Below are 23,511 nucleotides of genomic sequence, written 5' to 3'. Positions count from 1 at the left end.
GAAGTTTCACTGTGAAGAAATGATTTCACATTAGTTAAGCAAATCAACAATAAATGTATTATATGCAATGATATCACTGCACCTTATACTGTCTCCTGGAAGACTAAGCAAATGTATCAATATGTATTTGCATTCGCTGCTTTTACAACATTTTGTATTAATATGAATAATTGCTCCGCCATTGCAGGAACTTCACAGGTCCGTTAGCATGATAGCAACACAGCACATGTGTTTTGCCCAAAATGTTATGGACATCACACTAGTGAATGCGGCTGAATGTTAAATAAGAAGAATATCGCGGAGCCTGCACAAAGAAAAGCCAGTCTGCCTGGAACATTACCAACTGTGGCTGTGTCGGAGGGAAAGAAGTCGGAGCAGGATTACTTTATATCTGTCTGTGCTTTGCACAAACGACAAACATAGAGGCAGCTGTCTTGTAAACAAGTGAGGGGTTTAGTCTGTTGTTACTTTTAATCTTTATGTGACATTGGATCCTGAATTATTGCATTTATTTTCAATGTTGACATTGTCAAAGATTGAATGTTCCTTTTTGTATTAATCTGGCTCAAAGTGCAGGTTTATTTTACTAAACGGGACAAATCTCTGTGGAGTTCAGTTTGACAAGATTTGAGCTGTGAAATAGCTCCCTCTAGTGATGAATAAGGAGAGAGCAGCACTTGATGACAAGTACAGAATGTAAGTAATGCAGTGCAGAGGTATAGCACAGTATTGAGCCATCATTTCTATGCAATATATTTACCATAAGATGAAATCAGTACTCAGAAGCTACTGTAGGTGTTTCACTGGCTTCTCTTTCTGTGGTTGCACCAACCTCTTCACATTGCCGTGGCTGCTTAAGTTGTATTAGCAGAATGGATGTGAAGATGCTATAGAACAACGCTATTTTTAAACTAAGACCACTAAAAACTGGAATGGGTGACCCACAAAAGCTGACCCACAGTTACCCCACCCACCGCCCTGATTCTCACTTTATGGACACATCTAGGACAAAGTATTTTTAGAAATATATATATATCCTAGTTTTTACTTGCCAAATCTTCTCAAAGAAAGTAAAGTAGAATTGTTATATATTGAATGATTTATGGATGATACATGCATTGAAAGTAGACAGTCATTTTTGTTTTCCTGCTTCTTCAAGGCCAAACAACCATTTAATAGCCCATGTGCTGAGTGCCTAAATGTCCTTTTCACACCAGTGCAGTATGCAAAGTAAAAGATAAGCAACACATTGTAGCCCATAACGAGAACTTAAAAAGACGTGTAGTGGGGTAATGGGCTCTGACTTGTTGATTCACAGCTGGTTGTAATGCTGGACAATAATGGACAACATACTCCAAACCCAACAGAGCAGAATAAAAGTCTATGGGTATTTTTACTTTTCAGTTTTTAAGATAAGACATTAGTTTGCACTACATACTGGCTTGTGTGAAATTAGTGTTGCTCTTCTGTATCCTGTGATGCTGTTTAATCTCCAATATACTGCATTTCATACATTCTCCACTACAACATTTAATGTGTCCTCAGAATGTGAATGCCAACCCGCGGCCCACAGCCCAGGACCTGGCAGGTTTCTGGGACCTGCTGCAGCTCTCCATCGAGGACATCAGCCTCAAGTTCGATGAGCTCTACCATCTCAAGTCCAATGACTGGCAGCCCATGCCATCTGCGGCTGCCCAGTCGCCCCCTGAGCGGAAGGTACTTCCCACCCCTGCTGCCCAGTGCCCTGGCTGGGGTAGGAAAGCCGCCGAAACCGGCCTCTCTCCTCCCACCACCACCACCATTTCTCCCACTCTTTTTTACCTCCTTCCCCCTGCGTGGGATGAAATGTAGCAGGGCCTCCCTGTATAATACAAAGGGGCCAGAGAGATCCATTTAGACATGCATGGAAAAATTTGTCTCAAAGAGGGTTGTCGTTAGTGTGTTTTTAAATGTAAAGCCCTGCTTTGAGCATGCATGCGTCACTTACTGATGTGCTCGTTGCAGTGGAGCATGGCTAAGATGCACTGGCTCATGTGACAGAATGCAGACTTGTGTTTGTGTGTCTCTCTCTCTCTCTCTCTCTCTCTCTCTCTCTCTCTCTCTCTCTCTCTCTCTCTCTCTCTCTCTCTCTCTCATATTCTCTCTCTCATATTCTCTCTCTCATATTCTCTCTCTCTCTCTCTCATATTCTCTCTCTCTCTCTCTCTCTCATATTCTCTCTCTCTCTGGTCTGTGGTTTGTTTTTATATTTGTGTTTCAGGTTTATGGATCTGTAGCCAAGGTGCTCTTGCTTTATGTTGCTTTGCAATGCAAATGCATTGATTGTTTGTCCTGTGATCCCTTTATTGTGCTTTAAGTTTGATCCAATGTGGCCATCAATTCATGTTACCATTTCATGTCTTCAAAAATTGTCATATAAATGACTGTTTTTTCTCAAATGTTTGCCTGTTTTTTTACCAGTTGTCTAACTGTCAGTGTTTTTTTCTGTTTATCACCTAATGCACTAAGCCTTATTTCAAGCTTTAACGAAAAAATCCTGTCTGCCAAATTTGCCTAGACTAATAGAAGCTCCTTAAGAAATGTTCTATATTACATTTTCTCACTGTTTTGTATCTTGTCTTTTCTCCTCGTTCGGCACTTTGCTCTCCTCCTCTCTCCTCCTCTGTCACATTTCTTTACTCCCAACACTACAGGACGAGGAGAAAGAGGCCGCACTAACGTCAAAGAAGCCCGGTAAGGGACGTCCATCGCTGGGCCGCGAGAAGAGTGCAGACTCCTCATCCACCTCTTCTTCGGCCTCAGCAGAGAAGCAGAGACATGAGGCTCGCAAGCGTCTACTGGCTGCTAAAAAGGCTGCCTCGTTTCGCCAGAACTCCGCCACGGAGAGCGCGGACAGTATCGAAATCTATGTCCCCGAGGCCCAGACTCGCCTCTGAGAGAGAAAGAGATGATGAAGGAAATGGGGTCGTATCAAAGGACAGTTAAGTCGCTGAAAAACCTGGAAAAATGAGAGGAAAACTTTTGCAATGCAAAAGGTGGGGGGAGGAGAGATGAAATTCCCAGAGCCTGGGGTGGGGGTGGATTTGGGCCTTTTTGAAACGCACTCATACAGTTATCGGCTGGTCCTGGTGGCTTCAAACTCTTATTTAACAAAACAGAAAAATGTTGAGGACTCGACAGACTTTGATGCAGGAGACCCCTGATTTGAGGCTGCCATTGAAAACCTCAGCTGATGAACTTTGTAATGTCTTGTTCCTATTCTTGATATCATAAAATTGTTAATGAAGGTATTGTTATTATGACAATTATATCCTAAAGAATCTATAAGAAGACTGTTTTAAACATTCCTCTATCTTGGCTATAAGATCTATTTAGTGGACAGGAGGCAAACATTAATGCTCTTCATGTCTCCCATCGTCCTCCTCTCCACCCAGATCATTGGCCATCTTGTAGCTTTGCACAACACCGCCTTGTGGCCATCGCACACACACTACGTCCACTGCATTCACACACACACACACACACACACACACACACACTACAAACTCTCACCTATGTATGTCTTCCTTGTATTTATTTGTTTACTTTACTCATCCTTTTGTTTTGTATAGAAATCGCTTAGATCTGGTTATTAAGAATATTTTTGGTATGATGAAATTGAAAGTCAGATTTAAAGGGGTATTTATATAGTTCCTAACGATTAACTCTTGTGTTTGTCCTTCAAAAATGTTCTTGTGTCAAATATTTTAAGCACTGGTGAGAATCTGTAAAGTTTAGTTAATGGTTTGTAATGGAAGCACATCCTGATATTAAAGAAGACCGAGCATGAGGATCTCTCTTTCAGTCAGAATGTCAGCGGCCACAAAATTACTGAATATTATTTTCTCTGTAGGGAAACCGTCTTCAACTCTTTTTTTTTTTTCATTTCTTTTTAATCTCTCTGTCCCATTAACTTTGTTTTTCATGTTTGTGCTGTATCTTCAGATTTCCAAGTGGATAATTCAGTCGGGATTTGTTCCATCTGGTTGTTTAATTGCTTCTTTAAGTGCATTAATTTACTCACTTATGATTCAACTCATACATCTCAAGTGAATCTAGGGCTTTTATTGAAGTAATGCAGCAGGCTGAGTAGGCAGGATAACATTGTCTTATTGCTGTTATTCTTTATACTATGTTTCCAGAAGCATTTTGATTTATTTTGCCTCCCATCACTTAACAAAATCAATCTTAGTTCTTTGTTACCTTTATTGTTTCCCCTCCATTGAACATCATCCACCTGCACTTTTTTTATTCAAAGCAAAAATGTTTAATTAAAGCATTACATACATTAGTCTTTGTGTTTTCATCATTTATTAAATATTGCTTGCCTTTTTGTTTTTATGGAAGACTACATAAGCCAAAGATGAATTTTCCATTTCAAATTTAAATGTCAGCAGCGGGGAGCTCACCAGTGGAAACAGAGTGAAGTATAGCCACATCACTGCATGTAATACAGGTTTAACATTTTGATGTGCACATGCTCGGAAGCTTAACCAGAACTGCCCATCAATGCAACAATACTGAGTAATTGCTTTGGAGCGACCCCCCTCCCCTCCTCAGCCTAGAAACTCGCATGTTGAAATGTTTCACTTCTGACCTCTAGAGGGCAACACTGAAACAGTACATCGTAGTATACTGTATGCATACAATGAAAAGGCATTCACATTATAAGACAGCAATCAGCCCTTCCCTTTTTTTGCATTAAGAGGACACATTGTGTAGATTACACATATTTACAGACTCATTGAAGCCAGTTCCCAAAACAAAGAGGCCTCTTGCTTTATGACTTCATGTGGACACTCTTCAGGATTTCACCATAGGAAGTACACATCCAACCATAAAGTCAACCCGGACTAGCCTTACATCAACCGCAAATGTTCACCTGTCTGTCACTCACATTTGGTTTATTCCAAATGCCTGATGACCACCAGCTTTCTCTTGATGGTGGGCCTTTTGTTTGTCTGTTGTGTTTGCCAGCTGGGGATGACGCTTAGCAAAGAAAATGGCTCAGGGGTGTCAATAATCTGTTCCCTGGTGGCTGTCAATGCCCCCGCCCTCCCCCAATCGTTAGCACCTGAAGGCCTTTTGTGTGACTTGAATTCAGTCGTTGGCTTGATTTGATTTCGGACTGCCAGGTAAAAGTTGTGTGTCTAACAAGTTGTTTTTTCCTGAAATATGCTAAGTGCTGTCGATTATAGATCTCAAAGTTTTCCACAAATTTTTTAATGATCTCAATGTCGCAGATATTGAATATTTAGTCATAAGAATGAAGTCGTCTTGTATGTGTAAACAGGTTAGCTTGAAGGCAATATATTGCAATAACTAGATTTAAATCTCCTTCCCACATGCCAGTATGTTTTTAACATTTGAAACAATTTGATAACATATCATTTCCTTTTCTTTCTTTTTTTCCCATTTGCCACATTGTCAGGCCCAAACCCTGCTGTCACCCTTCCTCACACAATGTATCTCAAGTACGCTTAGGGAAGAAGGGCAGGGACACAGAGAAAGTTGTTCTACGATCCAACCGTCACTAACTGAAAGGCGATGCTTTTCCAGACCGCTAAAACTGGGATGGGAAAGTGGCAGGAGTTGTCAGTGGCTTACTTGCATAGAGAAAAGAGAGCTGATCTCATACATTTAAACCAGGCTTCCCTCCAATACACACAGATATCACAGGGACACACCTCGGTATATTTCCTGGGTAAGGTTATCCATGATACAAACAGCTGCACTGTGGGGGGTGGGGGGAGGGGGAAGTTGCTGTAAAGCCGTTTATTTGAGGGTGTTAAGGGTCCCTCATAGAGGTTTGATAGATATAGGCCTTTGAGAGTCAAAACTGTCATACCATCATTTGCTTAGGCAGCAGTCTGTTTTGGTAAAGCTTTATTCTGACATGTCAACTGGTTCAACGCTTGTATTCAGCTGCTTTTTACTTTTTAATGCGCCTCAATCAACTACAATGGTGAAGTTGCTACAATATCTTATCATCCATAAATGCAGGAAAAAAAACATTAAATGTTAAGCAAGAGGTAATAAAATGCATCATCTTTTTTGTACCATATCTTTTCCACTTTTTCCCTCTAAAAATGGGTTTGACATCACACAATATATGAAGTTTAGCTACACTTTAAGATTGTTTTATGTATTTTTCTGCATTCCAGAACTGAAAATAAAGGTTGATTAGTAGAGGCTACAAGTGAAGAGAGACAGTTTAATCCCAGGAAGAGAGTATACCTCAGTGAATCCACTCCCATACAGTAGTCCAAAGGCCTGCTTGCAGAAAAGCCAAGCTCATTAGCATCTGTGCTTTGTTCCACTGAGTAGGGCATAAAACTGGGAACGGGGTGAGGGGCAGAGCCCGTACCACAAGAAATATGATATAGCAAAAAGTGTCTGTAAAAATACTAGAACAAATATTTTATGAAGCAAGCACATATTTTAAAGACTAGGATGTGTTCAGTATAATAATCTATAGGATGTGTGTATGTCAGGGTTTGTGGGGGTTTAGTATAAAAGGGTTGTATTGTTTGAGGCAAAGTTGTGAGTGAGAGGGTTTGTTGTTCATAAAATGAGATTTACCTAGATTCTTGTCACTATACTCTGGTAACATTTAAAGTATATGTGCAATACTGAGTAAAAAGGGTTCTTTGATATTAAAATGAATACTAATAATCTTGCATTTCTCCCCCCTGTGCTTCTTAAAGTTGTCTTCTGTAAATACACCAGACTGAAAATCTTCTTCTTTTACAATGCTGTAGATTTATACAATTTAAAGAGTGTTCAAATGTATAATGGAGAGACGTTAACATTCAATAAAAATGCACATAATACTTTCTCAAAAAGTTAAACCTGGCTGTATTTGTTTACTGTTTTGGAGCTGTTTGCTGACTTTTAATGACATAATTCCATTTTTTAATTGCTCTTAAAAGGCTTTTTTTGGAGATACAATACTGCATATTGTTTGTTATTGTTTGCTAGATTTTAATTATCACTTCAAATCTGTGTCAATCATATGCACATTTGTTGCTTTTGCTTGGCCCTCCCCTTTCCCGCCTCACAGCGGAGACAGTGACAGAAGGTATATTTGGACACATAGCGGGTTATAACCTGGTTACAACGGGTACATTACTGTTGTGTATGATGCTATCTTGTAGTAACTTAATGTTTAACATATGAACTCTCCCGCTCATTTTGTCTGGGGAATCTCCCCGAGACTCAGGAATCAAAGCATCCCAACACATATTAGCCTCACGAGCCTGGAGTCAAACCAACTGTAGAATTGATGTCTAAATATCACTTCAGAAATGACTCCAGACACTGAGTGGAAATAGCTTGGTTAATTGTGTTATGAACTGCGGCCACCAGTCGACGTTTATGATTTATGTAACAAGAACATTTTGCTCAACGTTACGTAAAGCCTCCCCACACTATGTGGCTGTCGCCCGCACACATGATTAAAAACGACCACAATGGTTATAAAAGATCACAGCGTTTCTATTTATATACAGGCTTGTGTCTATGTAACCGTGGGGTTTCAAACCTCGTCGAGAAAATAACATTGTTTCAATGACTGCGCTATACTTTGAATGAAATGGTTCTCCCGTCAGTCACATTTACACCGAGCCCGTCTGCTGTCTGGCGGAGCGCCGTGATTGGTTAACGGCTGTCCAGGAGGCGCAATAGAGGTCCGTGATTGGCTGACAGCTGTTGATGAGGCGGGATCATTTCAGCTGCGACTGTCAAGATTGGCAAAGAGCTGGCGCTGCTGCGTGCAGGTAAAAGGAACAAGCGACACAAAACATTTATCTTAGAAGAAAGCGAGGAGTGCGATGGAAAATGACTCTCCGGTGAAACCCTTTCGTGCGGCAGGAAAACTAGGTATTTAAGTCGGTGAAAAAGCGCAACACCCGCATATTCTTGGAAGAAAGTGCCGTTGTGTCAACCATCGTTTGGCTCCCGGGCACGCTTTGTACCGCAAGCAACTTGGACAGCTGCGTGTTTTCAAGCAAGCCATCAACAAAGAATGAAAGCATTCAAACGAGGTGAGCGGCGCCCGCGTCGTGTTTTTATCACTGCCATGAGCGTTTATAACCCACAAAGTGTGTTGTCTGTGAGCCTGCGGTGTCTTTACTGTTGGTTTTGCCTGGTATGCGGGCTTTTTGTTGCGAGCAAATGCAGCGTGTGTTTGTGCTCAAATTTGGAGGGACAGCTAGCCAGCTAGTTATCTCTGGAGGCAGGCATGGTGTCCATCTGGCGGCGTGACATGCGGGAGGCTGTGCTTTCCTGCCTGCCTCCTTTGTGCGCTCCAGATGGCTAATTTACCGAGTAGCTCGTCGGTTTGTCTTGTTTGAATGTAACGTTTAGCATTATTCGAGAGGCATTTTTAATGTGCTTCAGTTCCCTCTGTGTGTGACGTTATCTCTTTGACAAAGCGAGCGGGTGTAAAGTATATATTCTGGTGTGTTTGGTAACTGGCGTTACTAACGGTCAGATTCAAATCCTTACCTCGCGAGCGTGTTGTGAAGTTTAGTTCAGCCTCCAAAACTTTGCTCTGAGGACCATTTGGCAACATTTTAGAGAATATACAAGATGCTAGTATCACTTAAACAGGGTACAGATTTACCAACTTGTAAATTAGAGGAGACATTTGGTAAACAAAAAGTTTGTGTGGCTGTGAGATGTAACATGGAGCTGTCGCTGATGTGACATAATGTACTAGCTAACATCTGTCTAAAACATGTCTTTGTTGTTTAATAAATGTATCTCACATTGAATGGGTGTGAATAGCTCATGATCTTTAAATGCCCCGTGGAGGTGGGGAAATGTAGCTTTGTTGTGGGAAACATCGTTTCCTCACTGTTATTAGAAGTAGACGTATGTCAACCAATGTGGCTAATGCATGGGAGACGGGATTAGAAATTGTTGCAGTGGTATGACTGAAATTCATATTAATATAATTGTTGGTCAACATATGCAATTTCACTTTTTTTTTTTTAAACAAGTACCAATCAAAAAGGGGATGTTCGGTCCAATAAACCAGGTTGTATGTTTGCGGTATATCAGATAAGACACTTGACAAACTATTACAGCAAGTGTTTTTTTTCTGTACTTCACTTCACAAAATCATTCACCTGGACCACAAAATTTGATCTAAATGATAAAAAAAAAGACAAAATCGCTTATCACTGTTCTAACGCAATCCTGTATGTGCTAGGGTAAGCTCAGACCAACAGACCTTTGGAAAAATGTTCCAAATCAGCATTTGATGATTTTATTTCCCCTCCCACTTTTCTACCTTGCTTAAAGACTTCCCTCATTGTCGAGGAATGCAGAATTCAAAAGATTTGTCAACTACTCCAGCAGTCTTCAGCCAAAGTGGCATGAGGTGAAAACGGCCTCATTTGCATGGTCAATAGGTTCCTGGGCCACTGGCTACTGTGATGTTGATATGCACACAATCTTCTTTTGTGAAGACAGCCGCTGGCCCGAGGGTCAGGTTTCACCCAGCCCCAGAGAAAGACATTTACTGCATTCTGTGGCCCACCCCTGGGATCAGGCATGCTCCATTTTGAGGGGAGATTCTCTCCAGTGGCCAAACAGAGACTGACAAAAAAAAAATCCCACAACAAAGTTTAAACCTCAAAGCCATTGTTTAAATATGTCCAAACCATGAACCTCACTTTACATTGTGTACGATTGGGAGGTTTTAAGTAACAAATGAGGGTTGTGCACTTGTTCACAAATTTATGCCAAATCAGTGTAAACCATGTTCACGTGTCCTCCTCTTGAGAGAAGTAGTAGGGTTTAACTGTGCATAAAAATGAATCAAACCAAACCCCCCTCCCCTCCCATGTGATTGTATAGACATTGATAGGAGAGGTTATCTTCTCCCCTCCACACACTTCATTTAAGGCAAAAAAAAAAAAAGATCTGCCAAAAATACCTTATTAATTTATTTTTTAATACAAAATGCGGAGCAGATTTGATGTAAACAGGTTAGCTTCATGGTGCACTTTAACCGTGACTGACAACTCTACTCCTCCTTCCTCAGCTCTGGAAGAAGAGCATCGCCCGGAGCAGGAGCTCTCCTCGGCTGTGTCAGACAGCGATGACGGCTCCCCGCTCGACCTGTCAGGAAGGGGGCTCTTTGGGAAGCGCCGTCGCCGGGGCAACCTACCCAAGGAGGCGGTGCAGATTCTGCGGAGCTGGCTGTACGAGCACCGCTTCAACGCCTACCCGTCAGAGCAGGAGAAACTCAGTCTGTCAGGCCAGACCAACCTCTCTGTGCTGCAGGTGAGGGGCAGATTTCTTTTAATTTATGTTTTTCTAGAAGCACTCTGCACTTGCCAGAGGATGTGGTACACAATGTTACTGCATTGTGGTGGATTGTTTACCAGTTCTGAAGTAGAAATTATCAACTTTGTGACACGTTTTTTCATTCGTCATTACTGCACACTATACATTGGGTTTTGATGGATGTTTATGTATAATCCATCATAATCAATGTATAGGACAGTGAAGACGAATGAAAAGGTTTGTCACAAAGTTGATGAATAAAAACCCTGTACGGGTTTAACTGATTCTAATGGTTGGTTTGTTCCTTTTTGTTTGACATATTTCTAACGGAAGCATTGCTTTAAATTTAATGACTGTTGCTTTTGATACTGAATATTTGATTAACTACTATTTGAAATGTCCGTAAAAGGATGGGAACAAATCATTAATTATTTGAGTCGTGTAGCACAAAAGGCTGACTATCCACATCACACTAAATGTAATATTTTATCACTATAAAGTCTGCATACAAGAAATGTGTTAAAACTACAGTCACAATATCTTTTACATGATTCTTACTTGTGTGCGATCAGTTTGTGATGAACATTTTTACCAACATAGTGAGCAAGTGAAAACAAGAATCTCATGTTATCACCACACTGCTGCTTGAGGATGAGACTTTCCCAGCCTTCCCTTTTCACTTCATTGCATCAGTAGTAGACGTTTCCTCTTTCCCTCTCGACACACAGGCGTGCACAAACAGACAGGCAGCATTAGAGATCAGAATGAGGCAGTAGAGTTTCTTGTTATGCAGTCAGTTCACTGGAATGCCTTTGGCTGGCTTCTCTGTGGCTCAGCATATTTGAGCTCAGACCTTCATTATTGCCAGCTGTCTGAGGGCTCTAATCTCTGTCTGTCTTACTCTTTTTCTTACTTGTGTGGGCAGCTTTACCACTAGAGGGGGTAAGTAAGGCCCTGTGTGCACATGTAGTTGAAGAAAAATGTGTGGGTGGGTTTTTAAAATCACAGGCCTCAGATTATTTTTAGAGCTTGAATGTGATGCAAGGGTCGAGTTATAGATCCGGCTAGTTGAGTGTCTGAATCTCAAAATATGTCATCAATGCAGACACCTGAGTTTTCTTTTCTTTTTTATCAAAGTATAACAACCATGTCAGCAGCCAGCATCAGTTCTGCTTATGCAAGAATATTTTTCCTCTTTTCTCAGATATGCAACTGGTTCATCAATGCCCGTCGCCGCCTCCTTCCTGACCTGCTTCGCAAGGATGGCAAAGATCCCACCAAGTTTACCATCTCCCGCAAGGTTGGCGGTAAAAGTGAAGGCCACTCGTCTAATGGAGGTGGAGCCAGCTCTCCAGAAAGCAACTCTTCCAACGGCTCATCTCAGCAGCGACCGTCTGTCATCCGTTCTGGCCCTACACTGGATCTCAGTCTTCTTGGGAACACGGCGACGGCTATTCTGACAGGAGCAGGCTACCCTGGTAAGGAAGGGTCGGTCCAGGCGCTGATGAAGCTGGACACACAAAGTCTGCTGAGGGAAGCAGAGGAACAGGGGATGAATATGTTTTGTCTCACCACCACAACAATGGCCGCTAGCCCCACCATCGGCCTCTTCAACACACCTCCCCCGACTCCTCCCGAGCTGTTCCCCATCCAGGACTTCAGCGACTTGAGGCTTCTGGTCGATGCAGCTCTGCAGAGGGCAGCAGAGCAGGAAAACCTGAATTGGCTCCAGGAGTGCCAGATCAGACCTGCAGAGGCTGTAAAGACTGAACTAGCAGAGGCACAGTGTTGCAGCAGTGACATGGGACCCACACCGCCTCCGGAGGACAGCCAACAGGTCATGGAGCCTTCCAGGGTGCAGAGTCTGATGGAGAAGGCTATGGCCGTTCCAGTGTCTGCTGTAACTTCAGTAAAGGATCCTCTGTCTTTAATGGCCTCTGTACCAGTCCCAACTCCAGCCTTGGTCTCAGCCCCGAGGCTATCTCCTCTTCTGATGAATAAAGTCACCTGGAGCCCCTTGGAGAAGGACACTGCCCGAGCCTCCAGCCCAGTGCAGCCTCTGCTCCTCCCAGAGAGTCTGCCAATTGTAGTGCCGGTATCTGACTCAGTTTTAGGATCACCAAATTCTCAGAAACCAACCGCTGCTCCAGCCCTCGCCCTTGCTTCATCATCAGCGCCACTGCCCAATGCTTGTCCTACGAGTGCATCAGCGGCAGCTACAAGGCCAGTCTCTATGCCATCGCAGGTCCTCGTCCTAGCCACAAGTCCCACCTCTGTCGCTGCTGCAAGCCAGGCTTCATCCCACACTGTAGTGCTTGTTCCAGCTGCTCCTTCTCCATGCAATAACCTCTTTTACAGACCCCAGAGGAGTCCCGCTTTACCTGCCATTCCACAATCCCCCCATAATCCCAGTCACAGTTCCATGTCTGTCGCCCATTTCCACCGCAGTGTCGTCGCCAGCCTCCGCTCACAACCCAGCCTCTGCCCAAACTCCAACTCCTCTCCCCGCTTCAACCCCAACATCCTTCTCTACACCAACGATGACACCTCTTCTGGGCCTGGCTTCCCACCTCATTGCTCCTCTTCAAACTTCCTCCTGCAGCAGCGGTATTGGCAGTAGTGCACAGAGGAATTCAGCAGTGGTGCCCAGTGTTTGGAGCATGGTCCACGCTGATACCAGGCAACCCAGTTCTCTTCAAGTGGTAAAGACGCCCATCACCACAGTGTGGGGCCCGCAGCACAGCCTGCACACAGTGAGTGAAACCGTTAACTAAGAGCTAGACAGTTTTAAAAAAAAATATATATATATATCTTAGGAGGAGAGAGGCCAAACATTCATGTTGGCTGGACAACACTGTACATGGGAGAATGTATCTTCATTACGGTCCCCTTCTGTCATTATCGCCTGTGCCTGCAAAATACAGGGAATGAGATCAGGTGTATGAACTGGGACAAAGTGAAGGAACAAACAAAGGTGTTCTAGAGACTTGCTATTTTCAAGCAACTTTTTAAATATGCTGTTCTTGATGGAGGCACCTGCTGGTAAGAACACGTTTGATGTAATTTCTCAAAAAGGAACATTCCTCAGTGCAGAGTTAATGTATTGTACAAAGTTTTTGCTGCCATTTTCAAATCTCTTTCCACATTACAATTTATAGATGAGGAAATATTCCTTAATTGTACAAAATGTCAATTGGTGTCATTTTCAGGACCAGCAGTTAGCATCTTCAGTAGCAGTACTGGACTTTATTGAATGTACAAAAGACATTGATATTGTTGGCTAAGCTGCCTGTCATCCATTCCCTTCTAGGATAAAAAGGAGGACATTAGTTTTTTTCCTTTTTTTGTTCTTGCGCAGAGCAACATTGTTATAGTCCTCTATTGTTGTTCAGATTTGATTTTTAAAGAATTTAGTCTTCTTTACTAGACTACATTTCCCCTTTTTTCCTTGGAGATGAGGGAAATTGATTGTACTGCAGCGAGCCTGGCTGGATGACTCTCCCGACGTGTCTGTCTCCATCACCCCCACCCCCTTCTTCCTGTCTTCCCGTCTCTTTATAGCTAAGGGGATTCACTCATGAATTGTCATCTCAACCACTCGACACATGCTCTCAAGTACCATGTCTTTTTCTTTCTCTGCTGCTTCCCATTTAGAAAAACAAGCTGTATTTTTTTTGTGTTTTTGCTGAAGCAGTTCTGTCTGTTACTTTATGTGACCATGATCAGTTGTGTACGATTTTCAGGGATTGTTGTTGGGGGGGGGGGGGGCTATGGATATAGGATGAAGGGGAGAGGGTTACAATGGATTTGTTACAGAAATCAATTTCAGTGGAGAGGTGAGCAGCTTGGTGGTCCGATGACATCAAGCTCTTGCAGCTCCTGGACTGAAACGTTACACTTGCTGTGAGACTTGCCGCCTTTTATCTTATGTGGTGCAAAAACACTTTAAACATTGGCTTCTCATATATTTGGAAAGCAGATAAATTATCCAGATTTCCCTGTCGATTTGGGGCCTCATGATTTGGAAAATGTATTTCAAACCTAAATGTCTTACAAGTGGAAAGTTTAATTGATATGATAATGTCTCGACAAAGCAAATGTAGCAGATGTACTGAAATATAGGACATTTGCTGGGGGCGGGGGTTCTTCCCAGAGGGGTACAACAGCATACACTTTTTCCTAATCGGTGCTTTCCACCTTTAGAAATGTTTTTTTATAGAATTTCTTATCATTCACAAAGCTGTAGTTTCCATGAAACTGTCGTAGCATAAACCACAATATATGGCTTAATGCCATCTGGGCATCTATTAACAGTAGCGTCATGCGGAAAAGTTCCTATGTGAATAATACTATAGCAGGATTGTTCATCAAATCTTCAATACTGTCATGTTTACCTGTTTTATTGAGCTGTAAACGGTTACATTTTACACGTACAAGGAGTTTGAGAAGACAAATGGAGAAAGTATGATCGGTCTGACTACATCACCCCCAGAAAAACGTTTCTTGTTCATGGCAGATGTCAACTCTTCTGATATCTACTCTTATGTCCTGTTTTGTTTGTCGTCCCTCACTGCCAGTAATGCTCTGTCAATGTGTGAGGCGTGTTAGTAGTTTTGTTTTTTTGTTACAGGTACTCACTAGACTGATGTGCATTTATACCTCAATTTACACAGGTCATGTCAGGCTTGGGTCATATGTAGAATACTAAGTATTAAAGTAATATTTTTATTGTTCATACTACATCATGCCACTGTGACAACACCTTTTTTATCTGTTGGGATACTGGAATTGGCTGGCTAAAGATTAGGCAGGTTTTTTTATAGCAAGGTTTATGTGATTTTTAGATGCAAAATGGCGCTCCAATCAGATCAGACAATGTGATGGCGCATGTAAATATTTTCAAGGTCATATATTTTGTTTGTATTGGCATGAACTTTATCTCAAACTATGTAGTTTCTTTACAGCCAAATGCATTCAAATGTTTTTCAAGTTCATGTTGTGAATCATGACTGACCGTTGGCAGTATGACTGGCTGCTGTGCCTTAAACCTACGACTGAGGGACTAATGTCCCTTTTTTTTTTTATATAAAAACTTCTCAATAGTCTGTGCAATATACGCCTTAAACTTTAAATGTGTGTTTTGTATAAGCATTTCAAAGAAATAAAAGTTCAGTTTTTCATAAATGCTATTTCTTGATTGATTTTGCCAGAATAAGTAAACGTATCGTCATGAGAACATTTTCCCAATCAGCTTCTTAAAATATCCTTTTTTTTTTTCACGGTAGGGTCCTGGTGTTGTGCATGCAGGCTCACTGAGACACTTTAATACAAGAGCAGCATTCTTAATGATCTTAGAAACTACTACACTGCTGTGAAATAGGCCCACACAAATCAGATAGAAGGCTGTTCAGCACTACATACCAAATAAATGTAAAAGTTGCATCTGGACACAAAAGGTAACTGACTTAAAGCTAGCATGGGTAGTGTATTTTAGAAAGTTATATTTGTTGAAATACTATTAACATCCTGACTGCAATCAATAAATCAAATGCCTTAACATTTTGTTATCTGGCTGACGCAGGACTTTTCTAAATAATTTAATTCGGACCGACTGAAATATGGACGGCCACAGGCTGCTAGCTTTACTGTTTGCTGTCAATGTTGCAGACTTTCATGCTAGATTTAGCGACTAGTGTTCCTAGCTACTTTGATAAGAAAAGAGGTTGCAACATTGGGCTGGGTTTTTAAAATCTCTTTTAATCATTTAGCTTGGTCTTGCTGGCTTCTCCAATGTTACCTACCCAATCTTTTGCTTGTTCCTTAAAGGCCTTTGCTAATCTTATTGCCTGTTTCAGCCCATGAACTACAAATTGTGTCTGCATATCTTCCAAACATTTAGTTTTCAATTTGAGTTTTAAGTTTTGTCTTTGTATCACTACTAGTGAACATTTAGTTACATTAACGTTGAAAACAAATAAGTCGGTGGATTCATGCTCTTGTATGTTTAAAATACAGTTTTTTGGAAATAGTTGGTTCTGTAAAATACAGAATACTGCTTTGTAGGACAAAGCTAAAACATCTTAAAAATGATGATGTAACCCTGTTAATATAAGAGACGCTTGTTTTTGCGTATAAACTTACTTTATTTGCCTGAGCAACAATTCAAGACTGAATTCCTTCAACAACACAAACATATCTGATCCTTCAACAAATACACAAAACCAGCTGATTGGAAGAGTTTAAATGTAAAGCTCTACTAACCACTTCATCAAGCTCACCACTTTTAATAAACACCATCAGAATGATTCTTTTTTTTAAATCCTTTTCTAACATACAGGGATACAAATATTACAGATGTGGAGACTAATTGGCAGGAAGAGGTAAACATTGCTGGTACTGTACAAACACCCCTGCACACACACACACACACACACACACGATGTTCGATGCATGTCAAACGTCCAACCAGCAGTCAAAGTGACTGAAGCCGCAGTAGACTTCTAGCTATAAGATGCACATACTCCTTTCTTCATGGTAACCTTCAATGATGATACAAGTTGGAAAGTGGGTGTATTACAAAATATTTCTGTGGATCCCAAATGAATCCAAAGCTCCTACCTTCAATGACATGTTTGAATCTAAATAAATGTTACACAATGGCCACATCTGCGTTTTTATAAAAATAACTTTGATACTATTTCTGTTCGATTCGTCTAAAACCTTCAAGGTCCCTAAAGGTAGGACCTAGCGATTGATTTGCAGTACAGTATGTGTGCGGGGGGCCCTGAGGCAGTCGCTGTCTCCCTCTACTCGTCATCCTTGTCTTTGGCGCCGTGTTTGAGGATGCGGGTGAACTCTGCGTAGTTGAAGTTGCCCTTCGTGTCGATGGGCGCCTCGCGGAACAGCTCGTCCACATCTTCATCTGTGAAGCGATCGCCCATGGTGGTCAGCAGCTCCCTCAGATGGTCCTCGTGGAGCACACCTTGGACACAGATAACATTTATGAAGCTCCAAACCCTGACAGTGAAAGTGCCCTGCTCTGTGTATACAGTACTTTTTGTTTATACTGACTCACCAGATCCCTCCTCATCAAAACAGGCAAAAGCGTTGCGGATGACGTCCTCGGGGTCCGTTCCGTTGAGCCTCTCTCCAAACATAGTGAGGAACATGGTGAAGTTGATGGGCCCTGGTGCTTCGCTCATCATCCCCTCCAGGTATTCATCGGAGGGGTTCTTACCTGAGGACGCACAACACTGTATCATGTATCTACTGTTTCTTGGGACTACAGAAAACAAGGAAGTGTTTCCTTATGCTTATTCAATAATAATAATAATAATAATAATACATTTTATTTGGAGGCGCCTTTCAAGACACCCAAGGACACCGTCCAAAATACAAGAGATAAAAATGGCAGTAGAAGAACCCTGTTTTTTACATTGAAAAGCATTGTTTTTGTTATGTTACGGTTTGGTTTGTTGGTTTGTTGGTTTGTTTGTCAGGATTACCGAAAGACTACAGGCCCCATTTTCATTCAATTTAGTGGAAGGGTGTAGCATAGGTCACGGATGAACTATTACATTTTGCAGTGGATATGAAGAACGGGTTGGATACAATAATTATTATTATACTTTCTCTAACATTGCAAGATAGGGCATTTGGCCTTGGTGGAGTTCTGCTCTCAGTGCCCTTCTAGTCAAGATCTTTAAAAAAAAAAAATAATGGTCAGAATTGAAGCAGCACAGGCCAAGATGTCCTGACTTTTAGCTCCAATAACACTGGATCCTACATTCCCCATAATGCAGCTCTATAGAATCTTTGGTTACACCCCTGATAAATGCCCACGTCTTTGACTCCTAGCTTGTAGTAAAGGCTTTCTGTAATAAATGTGTATTTTCTTCCTAAACTGATGATGTCATCAGGGTTATCTAAGACTGTAACGTACCCAGAGAGGCCAGCATGTCATGCAGATCCTCCTTGTCGATGAAACCGTCTCTGTTCTGGTCGATCATGTTGAACGCCTCTTTAAACTCCTGGATCTGAGACTGGTCGAACATGGCGAACACGTTGGAGGTGGCCCTCTGAGGACGCTTCTTGGTGGTCTTTCCCTTTGCACGCTTGCTCGACATGGTGGCGGCTGGTTCTGGGCCTGAAGCACATTCAGACGAGGCCAGATTACATTGTTATAATGCTGCACCATCAGGGATAACATGGCTTGGGTATATTGCTAGTTAACACAGATTGACATGAATACTGATTTCAGCATCCAATTGAAAAGATGAGTTATACATTTTACAGAGATATAAACTGGAGCACTGCATGTATGTAGCTCTTTTATATGTTTTGCCCCAAGCAGGAGAATCCTTTTCTCTCGCTTCTTCCTCTAGAGAAAATCACTTTCTCTCTAAATGTCGGGTACAGGGATGGGTTTGAAAATGACAAGTCTCCACAGTGTAGCTAACTCCAGATCCTTCCCGAATTAGACCTGTCACTCATGTTCAGGTCTGCAAGGATTTGTCCTGCGTGTGTATATGTGGGTCTATGATGATTGTGTTATACCCAGTGGGCATTAGCAGACAGATGACACTGAGGGACAGGCTGGACCAGGTGGATGTGGCTGATTAGTCACATATAAGGTATGACATCATGCCCTGAGAGGCGCTGAGGTGATACTGAGCTAGCTCACAATCAGATCATTTACTCAGCTGAAGTGTGAGATTGCACAGCCTGTTCTGACATGCAATGTTTTGTTTTCAGTCTGTAATTTACACGTTGAAGTGTACACACTATTTTTTTTGTTTTGTAAACGATGTTAGACTTCAGTGGAAAATTGTAGCCTATCAAATAAATGCCTCTTCAAGTGTACTGTGCTTCGTCCTACAATGGAAAGAAAACAAATTAAAAGAATTGTGTAAATCATGTCCAGACGAGTCACTTCCTCTCAAATTGTAGCATTTAAAGACTGTGAGTCTGTGTCTGTGAGGGCAATGGAAAATCCCTTAAAAAAATACAACCAGGCTTTGTGAAGGATAAGACAGATAATAGATTCATTTTTGTAAATTAAAAAATGAAGAGCGTTAAACTCTAATGGGCTCAGGCAATTAAGTTGTGATGTTTTACGTGTAGAGCTGCCAATGGTAGATTTGAAGACATTACATTAAAAAACATAAATAAAAAGGACCATAACATGCCATCCCGAGTCTGTCTTGGAATATATATATATATATATATATATATATATATATATATATATATATATATATATATATATATATATATATATATATATATATATATATATTGCATATTTACAAATTCAAGCACACTGTTTCTCTTATAATAAGAAACAAATACATAGATTTATTCTGGTTACCAAACGAAATTTGAAAACATTTCTGTTTTTATATTTTATTCTCTACAAAATACACTTAAATAGCATATTACAGTAAAGGCTACACAACAGTGTACTCCAACACTTCTAAATAGATATTTGATGTCCTATATTCACCAAATCTGTCTCCAAGGACATTGTCTGTGTGACGGTCACTGTCTGTCAACATATTTAATAGGCTGGAGTAGTCCTACATTGTCGTGTCTGCTATCTCTGTTGCACTCAGAAAAGCAGGTGAAGGCAGAGATGAGCAGCTTTGCCTATCTCTAACGTTTCGGTTGAGTATATCAAAGTTTCTTCTTGAGCTCTATACAAATGAATGCTACTGTATCACTAGAACACACATAATTATAACTTTTATTGTCAATGCAAACTAAAGTATGACCAGCCGGTTCTGTCCAGAGTTTATAATCTTCATGAATAACTTGATTGACCACAGCGGCATTTTCATAAAGACAAAAAATACAAAAATGGATCTGTATGTTTTCAGTATAAAAGGTTATAGGAAGGAAATTCATGTACTTGTAACACACACACACACACACACACACACACACGCACACACACACACACACACACACACACACACACACACACACACACTTTCCTTTCTCTCACTGCAGACACATGTTGGATCAGTCGCTCCTTTCATTTCACTACTGTTTGGCTGCTTCTGTCCCTAATGTGCCAGAAAAATGAGGAAATCTGGAAGGTGTGTGCTGTTGGCCCAAAGCCCTTCCATTCTCCATCCAAGAGTCGCAGAGGAAGCTGGAAACAAAACAGCGTCTAGCTCCAATTTAAGGTTTCAGGGAACAGAGGAATTCCACAATCTTATTCTTGTTTGGCTCCACTGATACAGTAGAGTACTTCCTCCTGAGAGAGGCTGATAGGGGTTTTATTTCTACGTCTGTTTCAAGGAATCAATAAGATACATTCTTTGACCAGTATGATTATTTCACAAGGTGAAAGAAAAATAAATCTGATGTCCAGGTGCCGTAGCAACAGCTGAAATCTTCTGCATTCGGCACAGATTGGATCAACAATGATTCACAAAGAGGCCAATAACACTTTTTGGACTTCAGCGACGTGCTGACGTGCCTCATCTTGGCTTGTGCTGACAATCGTATTTGTTCTCTGTCCACCACAGCTCCTCTATGGAGCCTTTCATCCAGTGGGACGACAAAGCTCCTCTGTCCCTTCGGCCCAGCAAGAACACACACACACACACACACACACACACACACACACACACACACACACACACACACACACACACTCACACCAAACAGTCAGGCTGTCATCCCTCTGCCTAACTCCAGGTCTTTCAGGTCATCACTACTCAAGTGAAGACTGAAACAGGAATTTTAAAAACAAACAGAGAGTGAAGTGGAAATTGAGCTCTCATCAGACATCATCAGAGGTGTGTGTGTGTGTGTGTGTGTGTGTGTGTGTGTGTGTGTGTGTGTGTGTGTGTTTGTGTCCTTGTGTTTAAGAGTGTGTTTGTAAGAGGTCTAAATGGGTCAACTGCATTGGGAAATTCCTCTGTCTAATGTGCCGTACAGTGATGAGATTAAAGTAAACACACATGCATACAGTACATTTATACTGCGTACACAAACACATACGCAGGTCTATGGCGATTATTAACTACAGGTCTCTCTTCACGTTTATCAACAGATGACAAATCTTTATTCTGGTAACTTTAATTAAAGATCCTCTGAAGCTCTCTGTAACTCTATCCTCCCCTTCACTCTCAGCACTGACAGTTGAGCATTGTGCCACTAAACTCAGGTCATTTACACATACAGGCCTTTCTAAAACACATACAATATGAGGAACGTTTTGTATCTAGTGGTAAAAGCAGCTTTCTTTCTCACCTTGGCTTCAGGTAGAAATATCTGGAAGTCCCTCAAACTCCTTCTGTCTGGGTCCAACACAGCAGTGCGAAGGGAAGCAGGCAGTCCTACTGGAAAGTTTGTTTAAAGAATCAGACTCCCGGTGGGTCCCTCCCCTTTCTGCCCCGGCCAATGAAGAGCGCAGCCTGTTCCATACAAAGACATCTCAGGCCAGGCCGTTTCTCCATACAAGGCAAAAGAATGCATACACTGCAGCCTGTTACTGCCACAGACGCTGCTCGGGATGTTTGGGAAAGAGGCAAAATGACAGGAACTACGATAAGGCTGCCTTATTTAGAGAAAAGGGCCCAAACATTTAGGGGAGGCTCTGTATGGTGGAGTGTGGAAACATTGGGGAAGACACTTGTGAGCAGATGCAGAGCAGTTTTGAAAGCCAGTTTTTTTGTTGTAAGACTAAAGGCTTTCCTTAAATAGGCAGTTTGATTTGCAAACAGTGGGGCCTGAACATGCAGGGAACAGCTTAAATGATGTCATGGAGGTAACATCTGTAACACTTTGTCTCATCGTGTTTAATTAAAGAAACCTACAAACCTACTCTAAGAAAATGTTCTTGGATCTTTTTTTACACTGCTGCTTTTCATTTTAAGTGTTTATAATAATATTTAGCCTGTATTACTGTCAAGATATTGTTATGGTATTAAATGTATTTAATTCAATATGCTTTTTGGCAGGAATGTGACAAAGACAACATTTCCAAAATGTAAAGTAATCATGAGATTAAAAAGAAAAATATATAATTCTTGATAGAATAAATTCATGTCACATCTCCCTCTCCTTTATTGGGCAGTACACAATGTATGTTCTACTACTGCATGTCTTTCAGGTTGGGTATTTCCTTTAATTGTAAATAATATTTTTAGCAACACCATCGCCTTTTATATGGTTATAATACATCAAATATGTGTCCATATTTAATTGTATAATAATCATTTAGTCGTTTTAGTGTTGCTGTAATGATGGTGATAAAGTTATTTGATACAAATGCCTGCACATTGATGACCTTAGATTTAAATATTACAATTTACTACATATCTCTATACTTGCGTCTTTCGTTTGTTTTTCATAATATTAAGTGTGAGGAATTAAAAAAGAAAAAAGGACAATCCATTATATCATTAAAACAGCACAACATCTGTTTTAATATGTTTTAGAAATACAGCGTACCTACATTTTTGTAAAAAATCACAATAGTGAGAGTAGAAAATAGTTATTTTATTGAAATTAAATTATGGAAAAAGAGATACAGAGAATACATAGACGGTTCAGGCAAAGAAAAGAGGCGTCTCTGTTTAATGAGGCTCTGTGCAGATGCAGTGATGCCCTCTGCTGGGGCAAACTAGTTATCATTTTTGAAATACTGTGAATGATGATGAGGACTAAAATAATGTGGAAGAGCTGTGAAATATTTTCTGGCTTCATACACATGAAGTTGTGAGGCACACATACTGTATGGTGGGTATGCAAATACCTTTTACATTCCATCATGTGCTCACACAGAAAATCATCCAAAATCTCACAGTGATTAGTGTCTCTCAGTTTTCTCTTACAGAGAAGGAGCACTTTAGTCAAGCACTGTTGTACTTGTCTGTGTCTGCTGTTTGATGGAACTGTTGAAAGTGTGCCATACTGCTGGCAGCCCATTCACAAACAATAACCCATTTTATTCTCCTATAGTATGTAACATATACTTTATAATGTAATAACTTATGTAATAATACTATTGCATCACAGTTTTTTTTATTAAGAGTCTTTCATTCAAAAGTAGAATTTGTCAGCTAGTAACATGCTTTATGCAGACGTTTTCTTGTTTGTATTAGACTTAAGTTGTACACATCAGTTTCCAAGGTTTTGTAACTGATTTGTTTTAGT

General features: G+C 41.0%; 3 protein-coding genes across 6 annotated transcripts in view; 2 read left to right on the top strand and 1 right to left on the bottom strand.

Moving 5' to 3' along the window:
• Positions 1-6,878, top strand: part of dlgap4b (discs, large (Drosophila) homolog-associated protein 4b) — a 103,126-nt gene extending 96,248 nt beyond the window's left edge. For 3 of the 4 annotated variants that reach the window (XM_029432158.1, XM_029432157.1, XM_029432160.1), the window contains 2 exons: positions 1,546-1,716; positions 2,694-6,878. In XM_029432158.1, the coding sequence (XP_029288018.1) occupies positions 1,546-1,716; positions 2,694-2,936 (414 nt within the window). In that variant the 3' untranslated portion in view covers positions 2,937-6,878. Of the gene's footprint in view, positions 1-1,545; positions 1,754-2,693 lie in introns of all 4 variants that reach the window. The other variant, XM_029432159.1, reaches the window with a different exon arrangement.
• Positions 6,879-7,825: 947 nt separating this feature from the next.
• Positions 7,826-15,516, top strand: tgif2 (TGFB-induced factor homeobox 2). Its single transcript, XM_029430958.1, has 3 exons — positions 7,826-8,084; positions 10,094-10,335; positions 11,543-15,516. The coding sequence occupies exons 1-3, from the start codon at positions 8,066-8,068 to the stop codon at positions 12,956-12,958; spliced, it is 1,677 nt and encodes a 558-aa protein (XP_029286818.1). The 5' UTR covers positions 7,826-8,065; the 3' UTR covers positions 12,959-15,516.
• A 944-nt stretch (positions 15,517-16,460) lies between these two features.
• Positions 16,461-21,757, bottom strand: myl9b (myosin, light chain 9b, regulatory). The gene is made up of 4 exons (XM_029430965.1): positions 21,604-21,757; positions 18,281-18,484; positions 17,414-17,575; positions 16,461-17,320 (listed from the first exon to the last, which is right to left on the bottom strand). Exons 2-4 carry the CDS (start codon positions 18,462-18,464, stop codon positions 17,145-17,147), a joined length of 522 nt encoding a protein of 173 aa, XP_029286825.1. The 5' UTR covers positions 18,465-18,484; positions 21,604-21,757; the 3' UTR covers positions 16,461-17,144.
• Between the last annotated feature and the right edge of the window lie 1,754 nt (positions 21,758-23,511).

Source organism: Cottoperca gobio, chromosome 5, assembly GCF_900634415.1.
Source record: "Cottoperca gobio chromosome 5, fCotGob3.1, whole genome shotgun sequence".
Taxonomy (NCBI): Eukaryota; Metazoa; Chordata; class Actinopteri; order Perciformes; family Bovichtidae; genus Cottoperca; species Cottoperca gobio.
This window is presented reverse-complemented; position numbering and strand designations above follow the sequence as displayed.

Excerpts from the sequence above, each read along its gene's own strand:
- tgif2 (XM_029430958.1), top strand. Across the intron at positions 10,336-11,542 it reads CCAACCTCTCTGTGCTGCAG|ATATGCAACTGGTTCATCAA; the intron begins GTGAGGGGCAGA and ends CTCTTTTCTCAG.
- myl9b (XM_029430965.1), bottom strand. The coding sequence starts at position 18,464 with ATGTCGAGCAAGCGTGCAAAGGGAAAGACCACCAAGAAGCGTCCTCAG. Across the intron at positions 17,576-18,280 it reads TGACATGCTGGCCTCTCTGG|GTAAGAACCCCTCCGATGAA; the intron begins GTACGTTACAGT and ends GTGCGTCCTCAG. Across the intron at positions 17,321-17,413 it reads TTTTGATGAGGAGGGATCTG|GTGTGCTCCACGAGGACCAT; the intron begins GTGAGTCAGTAT and ends TCTGTGTCCAAG.